We start from the raw sequence: 18,517 nt of genomic DNA, 5'->3' as shown, positions 1-18,517 counted from the left end.
GCTGATAAATACGTGCAAGTTCCTGTTAGAAAACAGAATAAATATGCCCATAGCACCCGACTGCCTGAAAGAGGAGAAGCTCACCCTAAGAGCTGCGTTGGTGGGTGCCATGTTGTTGCTAGGGAGAGTTCAAAGCAATGCATTAATTAGATGGTTTTATCTGGATTAGTTCATAAATAAATTGTCAGGACCAGTCACAAAGTCAGCATTTGCTTGCAGAGATGGAAATGTTTTTTCAGGTTCATATTAAAAGGCTTCTGCTGGTCAAATGCTTATGTGGCTTTCTAAGGATCTGCATTTTTTTCCATCAGTATTTACACCATTTTGTAAAGGTGTTGAGGTTGTCTTTGCGCTTGAGGCTTTTCTTAGCTGAGTTATCCACAGCTCCATATGCTTTAGCCAGCACTCTCAGATCTATAAAGCTGATGGGCTGCTTTTGAAAATAACAGCAGTGAAAAGTGTCTTACTGCACCATTCCATGTGTATTCTGCTCTGTGGAGCTGAACATGATAATTTGGATATGTGGTGGCTTTTGGGAAGTACATAATTTTTAAAGAATATTTGTTCATCTGTTTATTCTCTGATGGTCTGGTTGGTACCTCACCTATTCTTGAGCTTGTGCTTCAAGCAAAAGTCACTGATTTTTGAAAACAAGTCTTGAGCTTGTACTTTACAACTTTCTTCCAATATATGTGCGTTGTCTAAAATATTATTATTGCATCTCTTTCTTTCAGAGAGGTCTTTAAGAGGAATCTGATGGTGAGGAGAGGTTAAGAAGGCTCAGGATGACGACGACGGTAGCGACAGACTACGACAACATTGAAATCCAACAGCAGTACAGCGATGTCAACAACCGCTGGGATGTGGACGACTGGGACAACGAGAACAGCTCTGCTCGGCTGTTCGAGCGCTCCCGCATCAAGGCCCTGGCTGGTAAGCACTGACCACAGGGGGCACATTCCATCCCAGTGTGCCCATTCACTCACAGGGGTGTACCGACTCCGTTTCTCACCTCATCAGTCAGTAACCATTGTGGCTGTGCATTCTAATGGTTCTGATTAGGCTTCTGTGCTTGATAATGATGCTGGTTTCCAGATTTGGAAAATAAAAATCAGAGGGATAACGAAGCTCTGCTTCAAAATATCTGCATTTGAAGGTGTGCAAAACATTTCACTTGCCCTGGAAAAGGGGAATGTGGTAGGTGGAGATAGTTGTCATGTAGTAATGAATGTTGGAACTATACAATTTTTCTGAAATACTTGCTGAATTCCACCCTCACCATCAGAGAAATGAAATTGGGTTCGATCTTCTGTGTTTAAAACATTTGATTATTGTGCATTAAAGGCTGTACATTAACCAAATTTGTTTATGCAGCAAAGAGATTACATCATGTCCTCTCAGCTCTGAGGCACTGCCCTGCAGAGTAATTTTTATGCATTCTGTAAATGATTTCCTCACTTTTATAGTAGCCTGCCCACATTTCTGACCTCTGAACAAAATGCCTTGGCAGTCTGGGACACGCATAGGAAACAGCTCAAAATATGCTGAACATTCTGGTGGTGAAATCCGAGCTCCAAGGACGGTTTTAAACCCAACACCTCCTGAGGTGTGGAAGGGGGTTTATGAACTGAGCCGCGCCGAGACAAAGTATCAGCTGCTCCATTTGTGATTCCGATGAGGACGGCCCTGGAGCGCAGGGCGCCCTTTCTGCTCTCCATTCTAGCTCTGGGGATGGGGCAGGGGCAGAACATCTTTGGTGCCAGGCACAGGGCAGGATCAGGTTTGGGGCTGAGCAGCAGGGGAATGGAGGAGTTCATGCAGGTGGGCAGAGAGCAGATCGTGTAACTGAGGACAGTAATATATCGACTTAATGAAGCTGCTCACACAGAGGGTGTGTTGGATTTTGCTGTCTTTAATTACAGCAGTTCCCATTCCAGGGGGCATTTGGAATGACAAGGAAAATGCCTGACCTGGACAGGGCTGTGCTGAGTGGGATCAGAAACAGTTTGTTTTGGTGGCAGATTAGTGGTGGATGAAAAGAATCTCAACTTGGGTTGTTTTACTTTAGTAGTCTAATCTTGTTTGAGGAAGAAACTGTGGGTTTTTTCCTGCCACGTTAGTAGTTGTGGGTTACATTCTGTTCCTTGGGTGGGAATGTTTTTTGGTCCAAAGCTCATGGGCCATGTTTGGGTGCCAGATCTTACTGCAGTTGGTTGTTCCACTTACTTTTGTAGCAAGCAGAGCTCCCCACCTGAGTAATGAATAATAAACATGAAACTCTTACTTCAAGGAGAAGTAACGCAAGGAAAGTACTTGAATTATTTAGACAGCCTAAAACAAATACCAATGTCAAAGCAAATAATTTTGCTGCAGATTCCATTCAGAGGAATATTTAAACATTTTCCCACAGTGTGGTGTATTTATTTTTCTTCTGAATAAGCATTACTCATAGTTATTTTAATTGGATACATTTTCATACCTGTAATTCTTTACTGTTAGTGCTGAGAATGCTTGTGCTGCCAAAACTTGGCTTAGCATCCTGCACTGCTGCAGCACTGCTTGACAGCCTAATCATGGTGCAGGGAGAGAGCACCGAAGAGAGGTTTGTGTTGCAAAGCTGAGGTTCTGGTCAGAGGCTGAGCCGTGGTACTCCTGGCACTGTGCAAGGTATATTTTCAGATCTGCTGTTGGGTGGGTCAGCTTTCCTTGGCTCTCCCCAGAAAGGCACTTGCAGGTTTTCAGCAGCTGCAGCCTGGAGCTGTGCTAGCAATAACCTCTGTCTTTGTCCTCTTTCAGTTGAGACAGGCTCTTTCTGGAAAGGTGTTCTCTAATTCAGCTGATTGTCATGGGATCAGGCACAATAACTGCTGTGTGAAACAGCCTGTGGCTGGTAATGCACAGAGTCATGCTGGGGGATGTCAGCAGGTTCTTCTGGGCTCTACAACCCCTACATTCACTGGCTGTTGCACCACCACTTTTCCCTGGCTGAATTTCACTGCTCTCTGAAGCAGAAGCAGCTGTGTTCTTCCTCAGAGTCTGGATTTACTGAATAATTTACTGAATACTCCAGTTTGGCTTCGATAGGCATTGGTTCTTTGTGGGGACAAGCACCTTCCCACATCTCTGAGACTGGCCACCTCCTGACAGCAGCATTTCTCTCTCCAGAGGTCCCGGATGAGGTGTATCTATGGACTGCCTGTGGTTGTCCCCTCTTGCAGTATGTCACCCTCATCAGTGACAAGATGAATGAAAAGACCGTCAGTGTCTTGCAGTTTACAAAATGCTCATGGATTGTTGTTGTTGCCCTGTCTGAGTATGAAAGGTTTCAAATGAACAGGCACTGGTTCTTTATTTTTCATCTCCAAGATGGAAGGTGTTGCATTCCAAATTAGAGCAGCCGTGGGCATGTTACGCTGCCTGACCAAGGGCTGTGTACTCACTCCCTTGGTGCCAGCATCTTCTGTCCACGTTCTTCTGCAAGCTGGGAAGTGCCTCTTCAGCAAGGCTTCCATCTTGTGCTCATTCTGGTTTACTGTCACTTAAGTGAAACTTATTTCCTCTAAGGTTAGGTAAGGTAGAGAGTGAGTAGGCGAGAAGGGAGGTCTGGAGCTGGAGTCTGATACTCTGTTCCACAAAGAGTCATGATGGCCCCACGTTCCATCAGGATGCTGAAATATTTAAACAGCAGTGGTGGTGGGTCAGCATAATCTGTGATGGGAACAGTGTCCTGGAGGAAAGCTCAGGTAGAGCTGGAATGATATGATGGTAATAGAAAAACATGGTTTGTCAGCACAGCAGCTGATAACCAATGTTGTTGAGGTGGTCTGTGTACCATGAAAAGCAGAGTGTGAAGGGTTGTTTGGTTTAAAACCAACAAATCATCTGGGAACTCAACTTTCAATCAGAATCCAGATTTGAAGGGATATGCAACCAGATTGGTTGTCATTCATGTTGAACTAACTCACTCTGCAACTGATACAAGAAGAAGGTAACTGATCCCTTCTTTGCCAAGTAAGGTATCCCAGTGCAGGAAATCGTCTTTCACCTGTCCTTGCTCTCTGTGGTGCTTTGGAAGGTCTTGTTGGAAGACCAGGTAATTCTACCCACTCTGTAGGAGTCAAACAGATATCATGTTTGAGCAAGATTCTTCATTCACAAATCCCCCAGTGTTGGATTTCGTCTGTGGAGGACCATTAGCTAACAAGATTTGTTGAGCAGCTCCTTGGGGCACTGAGCTCTTACAGAAGCCTTCAGAAACAGGTCAGTTGTTCAGCAGCATTTTTCACACTCAGCCAGGGACTGTGACATTCAGGGGAACTGTGCTTGCCACCTCAGCTGCTGTTTTCAGGTAGCATGAGAATTGTCACCTCTCACACTTTCCATTTCTTCACTTGGCTAATTCAATATTAAAAACACTTGGCTAAAGTTACTCGCTTTTCTGCTCATTTGTATGTTGCCCTTCCACCCTCTGGGTTGACCCATGTGACCAGAAGGTCTGTGACTCAGTTCTCTGGCACATGAATTAAAACCAGCTTCAAAGTTTCTGACATAAGAGGAGTTTCTTAGTGCAGGCAGGGGAAGCTGTGCCTTCCTTTTCCAGCTTCACCCAAGTGGCTGTGCATTGGCTGGGACACTGGCTGGTGTTGCACAACACGGTGTCCCTGAGCCTTCCAGGGCAATCCAGGTACAGAGGCTGCATTTGTTGGGCAGCTTTCCTTGGTTGTCCTTGTTGCACAAACTAGGCTTGCCATTCATGCCAGTGACCTGAATTCTCCAGAGGCAAAAGGAGGAAAAGCATTGAAATAGTTCCTGAAGTTACACCATGGAAAAGTTTTTCTTGTTAATGTAGTGGAGTACCCATTTCTTAAGGTTAAAAAAAATGAGAAAAAACTTGCAATGGGAAAACTCTGGGTACCATATGAGATGTTAATTAGCCCTTTTGACCCTGATATTTGAGCTGTTCCCCTCAGTGCAAACTCCAGTGCAAAAAGTCAGCAGAACAACCCCCCAAAAGAGTGCAGAGAAAGGTCCTGCATCCAGTACTCTCCAGGTGTCACACACCTGCCTGTTGCTGCTGTCAAGCATCTCACAGCAAAGTTTCCATTTGAGTATACACTAAAGATACAAAAGAATCTGCACAGTCAGAATGAAGTTTCAGGCCTCAAATCAATAAAAAAGGACAAACTACAATGATTTAGAACTCAAGAGAATAAACCTTTGGTTTCTTCTTGGCTTTGAAAGAGCATACTGAGAATAAGCCCTTGCAGGATGTTTCATGGGTATCCAGTACCTGAGCTATCCAAGACTTGAAAATCAGTGACTGATTTTAAGAACAGCAAATGGTTAAGGAGAGAGAGCTCAGTAGTCTATTGACGCTTGCAAACCAAGTTGGAAGGGCACCTGAAGGATTCGCTTGACACTGAAGAGGAATCAAAACCTTCCAGCAGTGAAATCTCCTTGGCACTGGCAGGGCAGTGCTGGTTGTGGGCCCGTGGGTTTGTTTAGCACCCAAAGGCCTAATGCAGGCGTTCTTAGATTAGCATGAAAGGGCTTATGTTGAAAATTCTTGTTTTGCTCAGATAAACGTTGATGGAATTATTTCAACAAAAGCTTTTCCAAATGTTGACCTCAGCCAGTGCTTTCCCTCTGGATTTTACTTCTGGAGTGGTTTCTCAGCTGTTGTTGCTAACCTTCCCAGAATCCACAGAGGCTGAGCTGGGAGCAGGAGTGTCACTTGGTGTGCTGTGTGTCCTGCAGGCATGAGGGGAGTGAGCAGGGCAGTGCAGAGGCTGCTGGGCTGGCACGTCACCTGCGGGGCTGGCACTGGGACTGCTCAGGCACCGGGCTCTTTCCACAGGACGAGAAGCAGCTCAGCCCATCTGCCACTGCACATTAATGCACTGGCTCTTAGAGCTGCTGGTGGAGAACTGTTTCTCAAGCAAATAGCAAAGACCAGACTATAAATAATATTTGTTCTTAGTGTTTATAAGGATTATCAGTAGACTGACCCAAAAAGAAAAGCCACTGTGTGTCTGCAGTACATAAAATAACTTCCAAGTTAACGAGAATAACTTCTATTCAATGAGGTCTCTTTGAAAATGTAACTTGGTACAGAAGTCATTTGTGTCTTATTGCTAAAACATGGTTTTTGGTATCAGTTAGGCATAGTTTGGGGGTTTGCTCCTTCTCTTTAGAATCAAACAAGTAGTGTTGCAAACTACATGGAGGTGTAAGTCAGATTCTTTGTAGTCTGATTAGATCCATGGTCCAGTGTAGCTTTGTGAGTATAGAGCCAAGCATTGATAAAAGGTCCTGCTGACCATGCCTTTCGAGTTTTCTGGAATCACACGTGCTTGTCTGCTCTGTGGACAGGATTTATGAGTACTTGGTAGCAGTGATGCATGACAGTGGTTGCATCCTGGTGAATAACTGCAATCTTGTACACATTGTCCAGGCAGGATGAGCAGAGCTGGAAAAATAGGCTTTTGGCTTCTCTGGGGCGGGAGCAGGATGGGAGCAGCTGCTGGCAGCTCTGCTCTGGAAAGTTTGACACTGCCATCACTTTGTGTCTCTGGTGAAATCCTTTCAGGACTAAGCAGTGTCGGGCTGGACACGTACACAGGACAGCCCAGAATCATGTCAGCGTGAGCCTGTATGGATTGATCCTTAGATCTCTGAGTTCCTGTGCATTCCACTCCTGGACTGGAATGCAGACCCATGGCTGCTTCTCATGGTTTCTTGTGGGAAGCTCCAGGCATTTGCCAGTCCTTCTGCACAGAGGACTCTCTGCTTGGACAGCAGTTCAGTAATTTAGCAAATAAGGTACCAGAGAATTCTGTGCTGTAGTTAAGATTAAATATAAAGAGCCATCTGTACCTAGAGGAAGAAAATGGAAAACTAATGGATGTGTGTGACTGTGTGTGCATAGCTGTGTTTGCATTTGGGATATTACCTGTGAGATACACACAGGATAATCCTGGAAGCAGGTAAATCTGTGTGACCACACCTGGGCATGTGAACACCTTCCACAGTGTGCTTCCTGCCTGCCCTGATTGTAGGTGAGAGCTGTGCCTTAACTAACCCCCAGAGCAGCACAGCACCCTCCTGTGCACTTCATTCCCTCATCCGTTCATCCCCATGGCATCGGTGAAGAGGAAGAGCTGCAGAGCGAGGCTGCCCCAAAACACTGAGCTGACAGGAGGCAGCACCAGCTGGAGCAGGGAGAGGCAGGGCAGGATTTGTGGAGGGCTGTAAAGCACTCTGGCTGCACCAGTTGCTCAGGGAAAGCAAAAATGCTCACTGGGAGACACCCTGCACAGAGTTACTGAGAGCTGAGCTGGACACTCCTGTGGGCTGGGTAAAATCGTGCTGAAGGTAGCAATTCAGGAGGAGACCTCCCAGCCAGACTGTCAGCTGGTACAGACTGCCATTCTCCCATGGCTGATGTGAGGCTGTGCTGACTTACACCTGCTGGGAACTCACCCAGAGTGGCCCATCACAGGAAACCTGAACACTGAGGAGACTATACATGTTCTTTGCTGTTGGAGTCGATGTTTTAGGGATATTTAATACTGAGAAACCACAAGCCCCTTCGCTGAGATAATGAGATCATTTTGAGATAATTTACTGAGTCTTTTTCATGGAAAGGATTTCTTCTTAATAGAAACTACATGCCAATAATAATGATTTTTTTTCTTCAAATAGTTACTTCTATCAGGGGTGAGCTTAGCTATGGATGAATTTCAAAACCTAGTCATGACCCTGTAATTCAAAAGAAGTCTTTCCACAAAAAATGCGTATGCAGAAGAGAATGTTCTGGTCTCATGTCTTTAGCATCAAACTAGCCATGTATCTGTATTTATGTTATTTATTCAGCCAAATCTGCAATGTGCCTCACATTTTTTTCCTTCTATTTGTTGCTGGGATACTGCCTGAAAGCACTCCCTGAAGTATAAATAATGTCCAGCAGAGCACACTGCAAAGCGGAATTCAATACAGGATTCAGAAATGTTTACTAATTTCTGTTAACCTTGGAGCTCTCCTAATGGGGAGAGATTAGCAATGAAATCATTCCCTCGGAACAGAGCTTTGATTCTTATCTGGAGGTAATATCCTGGAGAGATGCAAACCCTGATTGCCTGGAGATGAGTTGCCTTGACAGGGGAGAGGCAAAAAGAACAGGAACAGGGATGAGGACCAGCCAAGTAGCGAGGATGGTGAAAACCCACTCCAGGTTCCACGGTTTTTGTTTCCAGCATTCTCTCTAAGAGTTTTGAACTCTTCCAGTGGGCAACACAAACACTGCTAATTTTTTTGCCAACAATTTTTTATGTGTTTATTGTGTGATGATTTTTTCCAGTTTTCTTCCTTTAAATGTTATTAAGCCTTTAGACCAGATGGTGTCACGTGACAGCATTTGTACACCTAAGTGTGTACTGTATCTTTTTTTCTAAACATTATATAAAAATGCGTAGCTTGCTCTGGAACAGTAACTACCTGTGTTGGACACAGTTAATACTTGTCAATTGATCACTAAGCTTTTTGGCAGGGAGAGCAGCTTCCAGATAGGGAAATACTCTGGTTTATGGAAATATGTGAAGATCAGTGTGTTCTGCTGCTTGTTTCCACCCAGTTTCCATTTTGCAAGGAGCTTGAATTTTCATGCCTGAGTGATTTTGGTGTAGCAACAACAGTGCATCTTCTGTGTTCATGGTCTAACTGGGAAAAGGAGAAAAGGGTGCAAAAGGAAGAAGAGAAAAAGGAGGGTGGGAATCTCTCTCTCTTACATCTGAACATAGATGCAATTCAGATGGAGGAGAAAATAGGGAGAGGCAATGAAAATAATTCCAGCTTCTAGAAAAGTGCATTAAAATCCTTAAAAAAGAATTTTCTCTATGAACATTTAAAATGTGATTTCATGCCAAAATTTCACAGCAAGTGTGTTAAGTGTGTACCTGTGCACTGTGTTGGATTTGAGTAGAATTTTTAAGGGTTATTCATCTACATCAGGGAGAAAACCAAGTGCATTTGATGGGCAACAAATGAAACCTGGGAATGTAGTTCAGTTTTGGGGGGGTGACTTCCCTGCACTGGGGAGCTCAGGGGTCAGCAGAGCCCATTTGGGCTGGAATGCAAACCAACAGAAACCATCATTTCTTCCAAAGTGTTCTTGAGTTTTCCTGTAGCTCTGTCCTGGGGGCCTTCCTGGCAGGTGTTCCACTCCTGCAGTGAGCAAGGACATGCTGTTACAAAAGTCATGTCAACTTTCCTGTTAATCTGGGACTTGTGTAAACTGAAACCCGAAACCAGGTGGAACCGACCCAGTTTCAGTAATAAGTTCATATTCTGGCCTGATTTGTGAGAAGATTCCCAAAGGTTTTGTGCTGCTTTGGTTTCAGATGTCACAACCCAGAGGTTCCTCTGGAGCCCAAAGCTGGACTGTGCCTGGGACTTGGTGTGGAACTGCTGGAAGGCCAGCCTGGAGGTGGCAAAAGGAAAACATGTGAACAGACCTTTCTGTAATAAAAATCCTTGTCTTCTGCCTTTCAGTCTGTCCCTTTTATTTACCCTTTGATGGCATTGGCTCTCAGAAGCCCACATGAGTCACGGAGAATGTGTCTGGAAAGGACTGGGAGGACAAGGTGGTTGCCACTGACCCGAAGTCCCCTTTAAAGAGAAACACTGAGATGCTTTCTGAAATGACAGTGTTACTGAAGGGGAGATCTCTTGGTGTGACTGTGTTTCTTTCACCCTGAGGCAGTTCCCAGGTGTAGCAGGACATAGCAGGCTCCAGGGTGGGGGTTCTGCTCCCACCAATACCTGCAGCACAGGTGACGGGGTTGGCAGGCGGGCTCTGCTTGGTGTGTGGGCTGCTGCTCCCTCTGTTCCAGCATCTCGGGGGAAAACTGGAGGGAAACCAGCTAATCTTCAGGATTCATGGCATGCAAATTGTCAAATAGGATAAAAATAATGATTTCCTATTACATTCTGGAACAATCCACAGCAAAACCTCTCTTTCCTTACTCTCTTGCATGTACAGGGAGAGATTCTGTTTTTATAGGTGTGGATGGAGGCAAGTGTGTGATAATGAGTTTTCAATTCCTAATTGTGGTGCTAAGGAGATATGTAAGAACTTTACCCTCCTTCAGGAGAAGAGCAAAATGTTACGTGATTTCTCTGGCATTTCAGATTAATAAATCATCCTTTTCATCTTGTTGGTGACTAACTAGAAAAAATTACTAGAGAATTTACAAGTGCAAGAAAGAGTGAAGAGGAAAGACAAGGGTGATGATTAACCAGATTCATAATTATTGTAAGCTCGAGCTTAAAAACAGTGATTATTAGGAATTGGGAAGGTAATTTTTGCTAGAGCTAACATTAATTTCTTCCTTAGAAACATTAGTTTTTTCCTTTGTGGTCAGGATCCACTCATTTCAGCAGCAATTTTCAGAGCCCAGGACAGATCCCTTTGTTTTCTGGGGTAAGCAGCTGTCTCTGGATGTCCCTTGTACATTCATAATATCACTGTAATCAACCTCTCGTTCTCCTTGAGGCTTTGCAAGGCTCTGATCGTGCCAGCTAAGACACTCTGTGTTATGGTGAAGTGGATAATCATTTGTGTATCTATTTACTCTGAACAAGTACCAAGCAATGCAAGCCATTGTCGCCTGCCAGGTGCTGTGGGAGAGGGACAGTTCAAACAGTGCCAGCAAAAGTCATTTCACAGCTATGGGCAAAAAATGGCAACAAAATTTAGAGGGTGGAAACCCCCTGATTTTACTGCAATGCTGTAATCAGTAATTAATTACACCATGGCCAATTTCCAGCTGTGTTGACTTGGTAAGTTCTGCTTGGCCCAGTGCTCCAAAGCTATCTATGACTTTAAAGCATTCAATCCCCTGCATAACATATTATCTAATTAGTATGGTCAAGGCTTAGTCAATTGAAGATAACCACAGAAAAGGAGTAGAACCAGGTGCAGCAAAGGGCTCTGTGCTGTGAGAGCCTCGGGATCGATGGGCACAGCAGCACAAGGGCTCAGGTTTGCTCACTGCAGTGCCCAGCAACCCCCTGCATTAGGTGCTGTGACTCAGCCAGAGCTGGCAGCTGGCAGGGTGCCTGTCTGGGAGCAGCCCTGCTACATGTGGTGTAGCATTTCACAAACACAGACACGGCCCCGTTGTGCTTTGCTCTTTCCACTGAATTCCCACCAACCTGTTAAGCGGAGCCTTCAAACTGTGCGGCAGCGCCCAGCAAAGTGGCGGTGAGGCTTTGGCAGCTGAGCCAGCAGCACCTGGCACCAGGGCCTTCCCCAGGAGCTGGAACCATCTGCAACAGTCTGCCACATCTGCTGCCTGGGGGCCCGTTGTGCAGCCCAAATGCCAACCTGGACAGCAGCTCAAGGGAGGTCAGAACTTCACAGCGAGCGCTGCTGACAATGTGTTGGGGTCTGGTGTCTCTATTTGTCAGCCCTTGAACAAAATTAGCACAGTTCAAACACAGGTTCTTCCCTTCTCCTTTAGCTTTCCTCACTACTTTCTGTGTAGCCTGCACTGCTCCATCCATACCTGCTGCAATTCCTTCCCTTTTTAAGGAAACTTTTTAGTGCTACTGCACAGGCCAGGATGGGGAGGGAGGATAGAAAGGGGACAGGGACAAAAAAACTACCAAACCCCAAATTTTGTTCAGTGTTTCTTGAAGCTTACCAGGTTCAGTTGTCCCACAGAGCACAATCTGAAGTGTAAATTCATGTGTGTGTTGTTAATATTTCATGATGAGGTGGGTAAGGCCAGTCAGTGTTTTATATGGGCTGAAGCCAAATTATTATTTTTAGTTTTCAATGTTTTCCTTTTGTAATACTTTACTTTCTAATATTTTTAATAATGGCCATGTGTGTTAGTGCATTGCCTGCCAAAGGTGTTGGGAAAGCTTTCAGCTGGGGAAAAGTTCCTGACTCCTGACTTGTGGCCTTCATGGCGTTAAAAACGCTCCAGCTCCCCTGTCAGTCACTTGGACTTCAGTTTTACCATGTGAGCTCACATAGCAACACCTGTTTGCTGAAGGTGGGAAGGCAGTGAGCTGATACGCCTGCAGGTAGGGCCTGGCTGCCTGCCTGCTCTCCAGGGGAAGGGCTTGCATTTAATTATTACATAGGTCAGGCAGCACAGGCAGGGCTGCCGTTGGTAGGAAGCTGCAGGGAAAAGCTCCCTGGCGGAAATCAGCCTGTACTTGTGTGCTGGGCAAAACGTGCTCCTGGAGCTCGGGGGAGTTTGCCTGGCTGTGTTAACGGCTCAGTTTACCCAGCTCTGCCCCTGGGAATTTTGGAGCCTTTTGTATTTTTGAGTTGGCCTCCCTCCCTCCCACCCCAGCCTGGAAATCCCATGGCTGCGGCCGGCACGTGTGGGTGCCTGGGGGGAGCTGGCTCTTCCCAGCACTGAGATTAGCAGGGAGGGTTTAGCAGGAGCCCATTGTTGTCTGGGGAGCCGCATCCTGCCGGCCTGAGTGCAGGTGCTTCCTCAGCTCCCCCTGCCACCTCACAGACACGTTTGTGGGGCACGGGCCTGCAGGGCCCTGTCCCCTGCACAGCTGCCCTGGCACAGCCACCTTCTTCCCTGGCACTGTAAGGCCTGGCCGGGGCAGCTGGGGAGCCCTTCGTGGCCAGGGGTGGGTAGTGCTGAAAGGATTGAAGGCTGGCTTTGAGAAGTGTTTTAGGCTCTCCTGGAGGTGTGTGTGCTGCAGTACCAGAGCCTTGTGTAAATACAGCTATATTGAAATAAAGGGGTGCACTGAAATATGGCACTAAAATCCCTTCTGTATCAATACAACAACTACTCTGGACTAGAGCTATGGTGGTGTTTTCAGTAAAAGAGCAGAGTTAAAAGCCATAAAGTATTTATGACCTTGGGAGCAATATGCCAGGCATTTTCAACAGTCCATGTGTTTTTAGAAACTGCAGCTTCAGCTGAGAAGTGTTGGCTTCCATCACTTCTCCCTAAACTGGCAGTGGTCATGGTTGGGCTTCTCTCACATTTGTTCTCTGGTGTGCTGGCAATGGCTGGTTGAATTTCCACCTTGTGCCCAGCAGGACCTTGGGCTGCAGCGAGTCAGGGCAGTGGGCTGAGCTTCTCCCACAGAAATTGTCCTCACAGAAATTACTATATGACTTAAACCTTGTGAAATGACAGTATCCAAACAAAGGCAACATTTTGAAATGTTTAATGAGGGGATGGAGTGGGAGGAGGAGAGAACATGGATTCCAGTGGAAAGGAATTTGGAAATGCAAGAGAAGAAGAAAAGAGAAAACATTTGTGTGAACGTTATCAGCAGTTTTAAAAATGAACAGGCAAATGTTACATACTGAGAATATGAATGTGGAATTGACCTTTTAAGTTAATGATGAATAAGTGAGGGCTGGCAGCTCATGTCCCTGAGGGAAAACTGACATCCTCTGTCTAATACCATGTGCAGGAACTGACTTCTGGTGTCTAGTCCTGCTGCTGCTGTGGACGTTCGGACCTGGGCAGGGTACTGAGGTGCCAGTCAGCTCGGCAGGGCATCCTCATTTACGTTAGAGCCCTCCCCTCAGCGCACTGCACACTGATGACTGGGCAAGGAGCCACGCACACAGGGCATGTCAAAATCCTCTATATCATCGAGGAACATAAACCGAAGTGACAGGAATTGGCTGTTTAAAGAACCTTTCGACAAAGCTTTCGTTTGTTCGCGGTGTGCTGGAGCGTACATCTCCCCGCGTCCCCTCCTGGGCTGCTGCTAAATACTGAATGAGCGCTTCTGTGTGCGTGCGGCGCTGTGCAGGCGGACAGCCGTGCAGATAAATACTGAAGTGCCCTCCTTTTCATGTGATAGTAATCTGAGACTTTTCCGTTACATGAGGCTCTTCACAAAAGGTTGTAATTCCAGCAGCCTCGCTCAGGAAGGTACCACCGCGCGCCGAGCGGTGCCGGGAGCCGTGCCGGGACCCCTCGGGCAGCCGCTCCGGGCGCGGCCGAGAGACTCGCTGGGGCGGTGCAGGAGCCGGGCCGCTCCTCGCCTGCTCCGCCGCCCCTTCGCCCTTGGTACAGCCTTCCTTTCCTGCACCGTGCCGTATGGTAATCGAGTGACATCAGCCCGCGCCCGGGCGGCTGCTGATTATATTACAAACCAGCAGGAAGGTCTGAGGTGTGCGCGGCTCCTGGGAGCGCCGGCCGGGCGGCAGCGCGTGGCTCCATGCTGCCTGTACTTTGCGCTGAGTCGCAGGCTTGCTTTCATTTTACTGCGTTTCGCCAGAGCCAGGGAAGCATTTGAGTCGGATTCGAGCATTTGAGAGTTGCCTGTTGTGGAGCTGGGGAAAAAAAATCCACCCTGCTGGTGCTTTAAGTTTGAATCCATTACAGAGAGCTTACCGCCAAGCCACACTGCTGGATTTTGAACCGAAGCTGTTATTTACTTAGGGCTCAGGGGGAGCGTTTGGCCAGGGACTGCAGCCAAACTGCTCAGGAAGCTGGGATTTACCTGCATGTATGCTAGAGAAGCCTGTGGTTCCTTTATGCTGCGCTTCATCCTATCCCTGCGTTCCCTGTAAATGGAATTACAAAAATCAACCAGTATGCCCGGGCCGTTGTCCCCAGGATACGCCGCTCAGGTGCCGTACAACTATAACCAGTTAGAAGGAAGATTCAAGCAGTTACAAGGTAAGCCTGTGCGGGGTTTTGGGAGGTGTTGCCGTGCTGTGATCCCCGTAAACAAGTTAGTCTGGGCTTGTTCTCATTACAACAAGGTGAGAGAGGCCAGCAGTGGTGCTATGGGAAAAATCTCTGTGTTCTTTCGAGGGATTCTCTCTGGCTTTTCTCACTCTGAAGGTGTCCTGAGTCTTGCACAGCGTGAGGTGTGTGCCCAGCCTCTGAGCCACTCAGCCTTGCGGGTGGGGACTAACCCAGACTAAGTTGCTTAGAACAGTAGGGGCGAGAGTGAGGAAGTGTCTGCTACTTTTTTTATCCTTAAATATAATACAGTTGGAACTCTGGACATCAATCACAAACTGTGACTGTGTTTGGGGGCAGTTTGCAGTGCGAGGTCCCTTCCTAGCCCATGTACCTCCTGGTGGGTGGCTTCACTTCTTCAAATGAAGAACAGTTGCATAATTCCCAAACAAATTAGTTTGCTCACACCGTAGATCTCACAGAAAGCACTCATCATGTACTTTCTCATGCTTCTTCATTTTGGATTACTCTGCTTTTAGACAGGGAGAATGTCCTTGAAGGTTTCCCCATTAAATCCTCTGTCTCTGTGAGAAGCAGAGGGTTCTTTCGGGGCATGACCATGTGCTCTCTAAGGGATGACAGGCCTGGGCCCCAAACCCCCATGTGAGTGAGCAGGGCAGGGGGAGGATCGTGCCCAGCAGCTCTGCCCCAGGCAGGGTAGAACAGGCTCTGCTGTTCTCTGGGTAAGACACAGCCCAGGAATGAATGAACTCTGGCATTGCAGTCACAAAATAAAGAATTCTTCACCGAAAACAAACCTCCTCTTGCTCGAGCTCCATGTGACTCTGCAGATAATCCCAGGGCAGCAAAGTGCAGCCCTTCTGTGCATGTTTCTTATTTTGCTCTGGTCTGTGCGGCAAGTGTGGCCTGTGGTTCCTGTCTGAGAGGGAGGAAGAGCCTGCTTAGTGCAAAGAATGTTCCTATTTGTTGGCTTAAGGAGGGAGGGAAAAAAAAATCTTTCATTCATGGCACTTCGTCTTGTAAACCGGCACAGCAATGGCTGCAGAGTGCATGTAGTGAGACAAAATGACAACATCCTACACACGGGGTACAGAGACATTCGCGGGGCAAGGCATGGAAAACCCGGGCTCCAAAGCTGCACACGAGGGAATAGTTACAGGCTTTATCTTGGACATCTGTCAGATCTCAGTCTGCGCTACTTGTGTTAAAAAGAACGAAGTAAGTTTGTAGCACTGGGGGAATAAAAAAAAAAAACAACCAAAAAAACCCCCCAAAAAACCAAAAAACAACAATAACAACAAAACTAGGGAAAAACCCCCTGGCTCATGCCTCTTTCTTTGCTGGTTAAGTTAGCAATCTAAAGAAGGCAGATTTTATCACTTTCAGGGTCACTGCTTCAGGAATCCATTATCTGTGTGTTTACATCACACTGAAAGAGGAAAGCAGAGCTCATTGTTGAGAGCACAGAAAGTGAGTTTTCCCCTCAGTGGAATGCACTGTGTTGACTTAAAAAAAATTTAAAAAGAATGCAGTGCTCTCCGTAAACATACTGTAATTTCCTCTGGTAGAGGAGATAAAATGCAATGAATCCTCTGCAGTTGTAAGGAGGGATTTTGCAGCAGACCATCCTGTAGCTCTTTACTCATATCACAGCCTTGGAAGTGAGTGCTGCCAGTGCTCTTGCTCAGGGTGGAGCTTGGGTGCAGGAAGTGTTGTAAATTATGCACCAGATACTGCCTGAAATGCTAAATAGCCATACGAAATATCAGGTGTGCTGTAGAGGGAGTGGCTTCACTCTGCTGGCACAGAAGGTGTCTCTCCTTGGATTAATGGCTCTTTGCTTGAAAAAGATCTACAAAGCCATTATTTTGGGGCTGTAAAATCTTGAGGTGATTCTTGCTGGGAGACTCTGGTGCAAACGTTCAGTGTTCTGTGGCACTGGGCATTGCTTGGGGCACCCAGGCTCAAACCAGCAGGAATGAGCTGAATATATCTAATATTTTTAAATTACAGCTTTATCACCACTTTTACCTTTTTCACTATGGACGTGTACAAACAAGTGAAAACAGATGCATTTCAAACCTTCTTCAATCTCTGGCAAAAAGCAGGGAAGCTTTCCTGCCTTGTTATTTTGGTATTTTCCTCCATTATAAATGTTCTACCTCTCCTGCCTCTGGTGGGATGGATCTCTAGAGTGGCACCACAGGTTACCGTAACCTCTGCTCATGTTCCTCCCGCACTGAATTTATCCCTTTTGTCACAGTTCGACAGTTATCACGTGAATCCCCAGCTTAGCAGTAGATTATGGCAAGGCACTGTTCAGATCTAGTGAATGTTGGGAGTTTTCCTCAAAAGAAGCACTTGGGAGCATATTGTTTTGTCTAAAATAACAGAGCAAGTGCTCAGGCCCTGTACAAAGAGAAGTCTGAATCAGCAATGAGTAGGAGACGATTCTCTCTGATCTCCTCTTTCCTAAGACAGACAATGCATTGGGCTTGGCACTGGCAGCTTCGAATGGGGAGAGGAGCCAGGCTGATTCTCTCCCAAATGTTACTGACACAGCATGTTCGATTCATACCCGATCCCCTTGGCACTCCTACGTTCCACCTCTTTAAGTGCCTCAAAACGGTGGTTGTAACGAAATTCTTGTTCCACTTGAAGGTGGTTGTGAAGCGATTGAAGCAGGTTTTCCAGCCCTGTCCCACCGGGGCATGAGGCCAGTGCAGGTGTGGGACTGCCCTGAGGGGACCAGACCAGCTCCCTCTGCACCTGGAAAGGGTCACTTTGCAGGGAATCCCAGCTCCCGTTTGCCTTGATGGGCCGGAGGGAAGCAGGATATGGCAGAAGCCACTGCTAGGAATGCATCAAGTCTGTTTCTAAAGAAACCCTGAAGTCCTGTGTCTGATAATCCAGGAGTTTTAGCATGCCCAGTCCTTGTGCTCGTGAGAAAGTCAGCACAGGTGTGGGGAGGAAAATGCTGCAGTCAGTTGTGTTTCCTTTATTAAGTTTCAGTAAGTTCCTATTCTGGTTAGTTCACCCAGTCCTGGAATGATAAGTGAGCGATACCATCAGTGGTTGCTACCATCCTGAACCTAGGTGTGGAGTTTTGGTTCTCATGGCCACTTGTTCAGTGTGAAGGGATCATGTTGCAGGGCTGGAGCTGCTCTCTGCAAGTAAAGACAGAACCCCAAAACTCGTTTGTGGGAAACTCGGTGCCACGGAGCTTGTGCAGGTTATGTCAGTGGGGAAGATTCATCCTGCTAAGCTGAGGAATTAAATTCAAACCAGATATGTTACTATAAACAAGCTGTCATCTGTGCTACTTGAGCCTGGCATCGGCTGGGCACGGGTCTAGGAGCTGGCAGGAAAAGGTTAATGCGAGTCAGGAATCTGGAAGGAGATCCCTGGAGCTGTATCACCTTCCAGCAGGAAGACAGTGGTGTCAGCACAGGGAAGGAGCTTTCGTCGCTGCCCAGGGGCTCCTGCCCAGCTGCTTAGCAGGACTGCAGGGTATTTATTGACCTCCTGGCGTTTGGGAGCTCGGGCACTTTTATCGGCTTCCGCTCCAGGTCGTTGGAAAGTCCGAGGCTGTGCCTGAGGTGTGAGATTTCCAGTGCTAGTTACAAATGTAAAATCAGGGGGATGGGGGCGATTAGATCAGTGCTCCTGATAAATCCCAGAGTAGAGCCAGCTCTCAGGGGAGCTCTGTCGTGTGCCCTGCTGTGTGGGACGTTTTGGGTTTGGTCATTTCTGTAATGCTGCATTTCAGGTTGCAAACTGGGCATTTTTACTGGGAA

At 46.8% G+C, this 18,517-nt stretch overlaps 1 protein-coding gene across 5 annotated transcripts in view; it reads left to right on the top strand.

Moving 5' to 3' along the window:
- The window catches only part of SPTBN1 (spectrin beta, non-erythrocytic 1), a 117,995-nt gene that overhangs the window by 34,092 nt on the left and 65,386 nt on the right, over window positions 1-18,517 (top strand). For 4 of the 5 annotated variants that reach the window (XM_071582254.1, XM_071582255.1, XM_071582253.1 and 1 more), the window contains exon 2: window positions 735-933. In XM_071582254.1, coding sequence (XP_071438355.1) covers window positions 786-933 — 148 coding nt within the window. In that variant the 5' untranslated portion in view covers window positions 735-785. Of the gene's footprint in view, window positions 1-734; window positions 934-14,159; window positions 14,691-18,517 lie in introns of those variants that run through there. The other variant, XM_071582257.1, reaches the window with a different exon arrangement.

Source organism: Pithys albifrons, chromosome 2, assembly GCF_047495875.1.
Source record: "Pithys albifrons albifrons isolate INPA30051 chromosome 2, PitAlb_v1, whole genome shotgun sequence".
NCBI lineage: Eukaryota > Metazoa > Chordata > Aves > Passeriformes > Thamnophilidae > Pithys > Pithys albifrons.
This window is presented reverse-complemented; position numbering and strand designations above follow the sequence as displayed.